Genomic DNA, 7,808 nt, shown 5'->3' on the forward strand with positions numbered 1-7,808 from the left:
CATATCGTACTGTGTATGACTGTGTACGTGACAAATAAAATTTGAATTTGATTTGTATCTATGAATCGTGCTGTGTAAATACAATCAACTAGACATGCTAGTAGTGACGTTTCGTGAAGCAGCGAGAGACGAGCGTCGTGACGTTACCGACAGAAATGACACGTTTATTATTGTCACGTGGTGTCTGACGTTTTGCCTGATTATTTGTATCCTCTGTGTCTTTACTGTATGAAGAGCCAAGACTCCAACGTTTCGGGAGTAATAAGTTATTAAAGGAAGTGTTTGGGAACTAAAAATCAAGAATGGCAGATGCAAGGTTATCAGCGGTTCCATCCTCGTACAATAAAGAGGATGTGTTGCATGACACGTGTTTCATAAAGCCATCTACACTAAGCTTGTTGTAAAGGATGCAACAGCCGTGGCAGTTCGTCTGGAATCAAGTGTGATCCGCACATTCCGACTTTATTCTCAAAATAATCACTGATATTGTTCCTAATGTGGCCCTAATGCTCCCAGCTGCACTCTTATCTCGTGCTGTGTCCACCTGGGCAGGTGTGTCTTGAAAGAACACTTCCTGTTGAACTTTGGACAGGGATTTCTGTCATGGCTGCGGAGGAACTCGACAGAATTCATGTTATTACAAAGCTGTCGAATCAGGGTAAGTTTCTTTTCTGGTCCTGTTAAGTGTTTCCAGTAGTAACGCTGCATTTTACTGCAGTGACATCACAGCCCAGCAGTTTAAGATCCTGAAGAGCGTCTTTAAGATTTACTGCTTGGCCAGTGTTGAGGGCTGGGTTATCACATAGCTGCTTATTTGCCTTCTCTAAGGGTTTTGTTTCTGTGGTCAAAGGTGTGTACAGTAAGTGTGCTTTAGCTTGACATAACAACTCTGCCACAGTCTAACGTGGCCTGTGGATTAGACAGCTAATCTTAAATCAAGCCTGTGGTGAAAAAAAGAGGTTGGACCCAACTCAAGACCCCTCGTGTCATTCTATGTAAAGCATGAGACAGCAAGAGAAGCACACATGAAGGCAGGATAATCCATGTAGATGACCTACTTCTGGGTTTTGCACGCTTGCTGACTGTCGTGGCTCACTGGGCAACTTGATGAAACTTAAAATGTTCCCAGTGGGAGAAATGTTTCGTCACTTATCCCAGTGACTATTTCAGTCACCACATGCAGGTTTGCCCAACCTTATTAACAGTTTGTATAAGGAATGAACAATGGGCTGTGAGGTCATTGATCTTTAATATGCACTTTGTCATGAACACTGATCAATAACCATGAGTCCCATTGACAGAGAGTTGGGGAATGGCTGCAATCACAGCATTGTAAGATGGTGACAGATGGACCCTTAGGCCCCTCCTCCATTCAGAGATGGTCTTTCCCTTTTCATGTAAATGGCCTCCTTGACTCCGCCCTCAAACCAGCGTTCCTCCCTGTCCAGGATGTTACATCCTCATCATTGAAAGAGTGTCCACTGGCCTGTAGGTGTGCATAGACTGCAGAGTCCTGGCCTGACGAGGTGGCTCTGCTGTGTTGTAGCCAGAGCTTGTTTGGTTTCCCCGATGTATAAATCCTGCCAGTCCTCCTGCACTTAACAGCGTACACTATGTTACTCTGTTTGTGTCGGGGACCCGATCCTTGGGGGGGACCCGATCCTTGGGGTGGACCCAATCCTTGGGGTGGACCCGTTTTTGGCGCAGCGTGTTTTGGGGTTTAAAAGCCACAGAGACCTGGTGTTTAGTAAAAATGTGTCTCAGCTGCTCCGATACTCCTGACACGTACAGGATCACTACAGGTTTTCTCTTAGGCAGCGGTTGTCCTTCTCTCCTGGATCAGCTGGAGCTTTCTTTAGGAGCCTTCCCAGCTTTGACAAACATCCAGCTGGGGTAACCACATTTACTCGGGGCCTTCTTGATGTTCTTCTGCCTCCCTGGCTGCTGTGTCAGTGGGGATGGTGTTCGCTCTGTGTTGTAATCTGCAGTCGGCTGTGACTGAAGAAGTCACTTGGATGAGCGATGAAAGGTAGCAGAGGGGATTGTTGATCAGTTTCAGCAGCTTTGGTCTTAATGAAATTAACATTAGACGGTTAGGGTTAGTGAGACAAGCCCTCCAAATACAACTGGTTGAACAGGTGGAATCCACTGACACGCTTTTCTGACTGTTTTCTTTTCACTTTGAATTTGCTTGGCTCAGTGTCACTAATTGTTGCATGAGGACAATACAGGGACTGCACAAGTCCGAGTCCTCTAAGATGTCACATAAATATGTGCTATTGCCAGAAAGTCTGGTCTCTCTCAGCACAGTCCCAGGAGCATGGGGGCGATTCCAGGAGACAGGCAGGTATCTACAGCAGCATGACAGGCGTGTCTAACCTGACTCCTACAGAGCATTTGACTGGAAGACGCCTATTTCAGCACACCATTACGTTGCTCTCATAATGGGAAGGCAACGTAGATGCTGATGGGACCAGCATCTGCATCTGCAAGGAGGAACGGGACGAGTGCTGCCAGAGGCTTACTAAATGACCTCCAGTACTCAACTGGTGTAAATGTGTCTGACCAGTCAATCAGAAGCCGACTCTGTGAAGGTGGCCTGAGGGCTCAGCGTCCTCTGCTGGGCTCCTCGCTCTCTTCCTACTTTCCTGTCCATCTCCACCGTCACTGTGGAATAAGGACAAATGCAAAAACATAATATTATAATATTAAAAAAGTGTTCACAGTAGTTGATCATCAGTTAATTAAGTGCATTTAATTAGCCCCACATGGCTGCTAACTGCTAACTCTTATGAAAGAAGCTAGGGTGTATTTAGTTTTTCACTGGATGGAGTCCTGTGGGAACTTTGGTTTTCTCATGACTGTATATCAAAGATAAACGTGGCTGTTGTCACTGTTGTTTTTGAGACGGTGCATCTCAAAGACTGTTGTGTCAAGATTTTGGCTTCTGTCATTCTGGCGTTTTGGAGCCAAACGTGACCATATTTTAAAAAGAGAAGTGCTAAGTTATTACCTAATGCAAGCCTGCATCCATAAACTGTACAGGTTCAGCGCACAGACACACATATCTGTTTAAACGTCCACCAAACGTGTTTGGTGTCTGTGCATTACTGTAGGCCAACCTGGAGGTATCCAGCATTGTCCAGGACAACATCTGCCTGGCTGACACCACCTTTAGAGTCCAGTTTAGAGTTGGGTAGCCTGAGTCCAGTGATGGTCTTCATGCAGACCTCTTTCATGCCGTTGTCTCGAGTTCCTGCTCCAGCTTTCTCTTATACTTGTCCTTAGCCTCTCTGATCCTGTCCCTCAACACTCCCTGAACATTCTCGCCTTCTCTCTGGTGCCGCTCTGAAGCCCCTCTTCTTGTCCTTGAGGAGGGCTGTGATGTCCGTAGTCACCCACAGCCTTTTATTTGGGAACAGTGCACAGTCCAAGCTGGGACGATGGAGTTGGTGTAATCATTACGACCAGTAATATAACCTGGCCCGTGTTAGAGTAAGGATGCATAATGATGTTTGAGGCATGTTTTTGTAGTATAACCGAAGTTAAAACATAATGTTGTGACTACGTCAAGCTAGCTCTCAGCATAATGTGCAATCAGCTCTGTGACTGATTAACGGGACAAAAGAAAAGGAGGACGTTCCCTCTGTTTTCACGTGTTCACGGTGTACTGCTTCGACGAAGAGAAAGTGAATCAAACTCCTTACCTGTGTGATAACGAGCTTTCTAACAAGTGTAATGTACAGTTGTGGTCAGATGTTTATGTGCAGTCATCATGACCACAAATGTTATGGTAAGTTTTTCCAGGGTGAAATGACTACAGCACACGTTTGATGGCCGTAGGAAAAGCAGGAATAGGATGAACACAGAAGAAAAAAGCCTTCCTTTTATTCCTATTACAACAATCTATTTCATTTTTTTGGTTTAGCACAATTTATCTACACATGTATTATGGAAGGTAGTTTCCTGCACTACGTGCACGCAAGCCAGTTATATTTAGACGGTACTATATTCAAAATAGCGTGCTATAATAGTCCTGTGACACGACACAAGTGTGACTGGATGAGACATTATCACATGCTAGAGAAGCTTCCACTGGGCTCTTTGAAGATGAAAGGAGCTCTTTACTGTGACTGAGTGATGGCGATGGCTTACTGGCACCCTTTGCTCCCCACAGCCCTGCACGAGTATGAGGATCTTCAGAGAAAGCAAGAAACTACAGCCATGGAAGTAAGTGTTACAATCTAATGTTTACAGTCTGCAGACCTCGATCAGCTCTGATCCAGCTCGCTTACAGTAGCAACAAGTGTAACAGCTGCGAGAGATGAGAACAGTTGGTGCTCACAGTAATAGAAGCTGGCCGAGCAGCGGGGTAACACTTCTTTCTTTGTTTATTTGAACAATAAAAACATTAACTAAAATATTTTGGTTTCAAAGTGATTAAAAAGCATCGAGCTGATAATAACCTCGAGCAGGTCCAGTACTCAGTGTTGTGTTAAATAGCTGCCATGATCACATTTTTGTTATTGTCTAAAACTAAGCAGATATGAGGTCAGTCTGTGTGTAATATTTCTCTTTAACTGTTTCGAACACTGAGAATGAACGATGGCAAAAAAATCACTTCTATCTCTCCAAGCGTAGTCCCTCTTATGATTGCTGCAATATTGTTGTGACTGTTGCACACTGGAAACAATCACGAGTTCCACAGCAATGGAGCTTTTCACAGGTGAGCCTGAGTCACCTGCCAAGCTTTTGTTTCCCTGCTCCATTTCTAAAACGTTTTCACACTAAGATTAGCCCGTGTGATTCCTCACACAGAACACGGATCAGGAGAATTACAATAGAATTAGAATCAATATTGACTTCAGTCCTGTTGTGAAGCTAATGTTGGGTAACGTAGTTAGACCTTTAGTGCTCATTTCCCCCTGTTTCAGCAAATAACATGGCGTCCAGTATAGGAACAATACTTGTTCATGAACATTGTCATCTACACAGTATTCCAGGAAGTAATCTCACTGATATTGTACAGTATTGTTTTATTATGAGCAGTGAAGGATTAATAATGAACCACCTGCTATAACGGTGTCCACATCCTCTGTGAACAGAGCTCAGTGTGCGTCCAGTAAACTTAAGCTGAACACACAGTGTTGATCTTTAGCATCAAGCCAAACTGGATCATCTGTAAGGCTCAGTTTAGAAGGAAGTTTGACCAGATAATGATTTACTGATATTTAATGGCAGAAACAACAGTGAATGAGGACAAAGTAGCACAACAATCTATTTCATTTGTTTGGTTTAGCACAATTTATCTACACATGTATTATGGAAGGTTAGGTACACGTAGGACTAAACATGGCTGCTAAACAAAAGGTCTGAGGTGCTCACAGAGACCATCAGGGGGTTTTCCCTTCTTAACATCTACATAGTTTTATATATTGTCATCGCATTTAAATGACCTGCTTTTCCAGACTGAGCTGTGGCATTGCATAAAGGTTAATGATGAACTGAAGCTACTCTGTGTCTTACATAAGTTCAAGAGGCTGGAAGAGGAGCGAGACGAGGCGATGAAGAAGCTCTCTGAGTTCCAGCAAGGTAAGTTCACCTGTGTCCAAAAGTGAGATCCCCATTGCACCAACATGTTTAACTCACTATTGTTTGCACATCAATGCTTAATACACATATCACAGCTCTGAGCATGTGTCATACGTGTCTATGGCGCTAACACATACAGTGGGTAATCCCGATCTAAGATTATGAAATTGTCCAGCGTCTGTAGCTTTTCCTTTAGAGCCGCACTCTTCCTGTTCTACATGTCAAAGTCCGTTTGTTGGCCAGAGAGTAAACGATTGAACCTGGAGGCTCTTTGGTTTGGATTTATGTTTCTGTGAACAGCTGACAGTTTAAAAGACATGCATACCTGACACATATGACTAAAAGGAAATGCCTTTGGGCTTTGTGACAAATCCATATTCATGAATTACTCACAATGGAAATACAGTAATAAATTCACAAGCAAAAAGTAATAAGTACAGTATGTATGTAACACAATAACTATCAAACTATCAGAAGTTACACTGTTACAAAGTCAAACTGCAGCTGCATGAATAAGATCTGCACATACACTGATCGAGTGGTTTTAAACACCAAATAATTACGTTTACAAGACAAAGATTTTTTTTTTCTCCCACGTGGATTTTGTTTTCTCCCGTGTCCCTACATTGAGAGAAGCTCAGCTACATTCATGCAGTCAGCCAGCTGGATCTACGGCAGAGTAAGCCCTCGTCTTCATTCCTGCCAAAGCTTTTTCAAGTCAAATGCAGGGACTCAGGTGGCGATCCAAGGATGTTCTAGTGTTGGTTTCTGAACCTGGTTTGGTTGCAATCGTGCTGCTGCTGGAAAGTCCAGTAATTATTAAGGCCGCCATCTGCACATTAGCACGATCACGTTGTTCTTCACAAAGGATTTTAAAGACTCAAACACCTGTAAATCAGGTTTCATCAGTTCTGTGGCTGAACCACCGTCTGAGCTCATACTGAGCTTGTGAAGCTCGTCATAAACGTTGCTTATCAAGCTTATCAAGTATAATTTCACTGAACAAGCAGACTTTATGTACAGCAGTATGTACATATTCCAGGTGACTTTTACACAGCCTTAAAGAATGAAAGCAGCGAGTTGTCTGGAAAATAAGTACTTGCTGGTTCAGTGTTGTACCTAAAGACTTCATCAGTCCTCCAGTAACTCTTTGGCATTTTTCTGTTGAAGTCATTTCTCTTGTGAGAAATATTAATGGTGCTTCCACTCGCAGTAAGACTTCCTGCTGTTGTGTGCATCTGCTGCCATCTGTGTCTCTTAAAACTTCTGAAGTTTGAGTCCTGTTATCATGTAAAACAATAATACGGCCAAAGTGTAGGATTAGTTTGATTCATTTGGGCTTAATAATGATCTGGTGGCTCTCTGGCCTCCTGTTGGTGTCACTTACAGCAGGCTTTTTAGGAAGCTCCCGATTTTCAGAAATGGGAGTTTAGTCAGGAGTTTAGTCTGATATACACAAATGTTCCCTCAACGTCTAATTGTCGTATGTCTGGGTAGCTCTGTGTGCCTATAGATGACCTGACGCAGTAAAAGGTACATATTTAAAACATTTCTTTTAGATTTTAGAGCAAAGTCTCGGGACGATCTGTCTCCTGATATTGCTTCTAATGTAATTTGTCACTATTTATTTTAAGCTCAAGCTAGCATGATGCTATATAATGTTGAATTGTACCATGCCATTACAGCAGTGTTTCCCAACCACTGGGCCTTGGCACATAGGTGTGTCAGGTGATCCACTGGTGTGCCGTGGACGGTTATCTGGTTCCACCTGATTGGTCCTCTAAGCTATCGGCGTGAGTAACAGGCGGAACAATAACATTCTCTTCCACTAGAGGGCAGTACAACTACCTGCTCTAATTAAATGGGTTTCCAACTGCCAGTAAAACAGAAGAAGACAAAGGAGAAATGACATAATAGTCATGCTGTGAGACAATGCAGCGCGGAATAGCAATAGATAAATATTTGAAAAACAGTAAGTGTGATGCGCAAGGTGGTTGGTGCCTGTCGTGGTGGTAACCCCCGAACCAAATGGTGGACACCAGAGGTGAAGGGAGCCACCAGGCTGAAGAAGGAGTCCTATCGGGCTTGGTTAGCCTGTGGGACTCCGGAGGCAGCCGACAAATAACGACAGGCCAAGCGGAATGCGGCTCGGGCAGTGGCTGAAGCAAAAACTCGGGTGTGGGAGGAGTTCAGAGAGGCCATGGAAAAAGACTATC

General features: G+C 43.7%; 1 protein-coding gene across 1 annotated transcript in view; it reads left to right on the plus strand.

The window, feature by feature from the left end:
• Positions 1-4,075: 4,075 nt before the first annotated feature.
• shtn1 (shootin 1) overlaps positions 4,076-7,808 on the plus strand; it is a 32,536-nt gene continuing 28,803 nt past the window's right edge. Inside the window, exons 1-2 of the mRNA XM_013914425.1 lie at positions 4,076-4,230; positions 5,532-5,592. Coding sequence (XP_013769879.1) covers positions 4,141-4,230; positions 5,532-5,592 — 151 coding nt within the window. The 5' untranslated portion in view covers positions 4,076-4,140. The remainder of the gene's footprint in view (positions 4,231-5,531; positions 5,593-7,808) is intronic.

Source organism: Pundamilia nyererei, unplaced genomic scaffold (genome assembly GCF_000239375.1).
Source record: "Pundamilia nyererei isolate P.nyererei 1_Seehausen unplaced genomic scaffold, PunNye1.0 scaffold00197, whole genome shotgun sequence".
Classification (NCBI taxonomy): Eukaryota; Metazoa; Chordata; class Actinopteri; order Cichliformes; family Cichlidae; genus Pundamilia; species Pundamilia nyererei.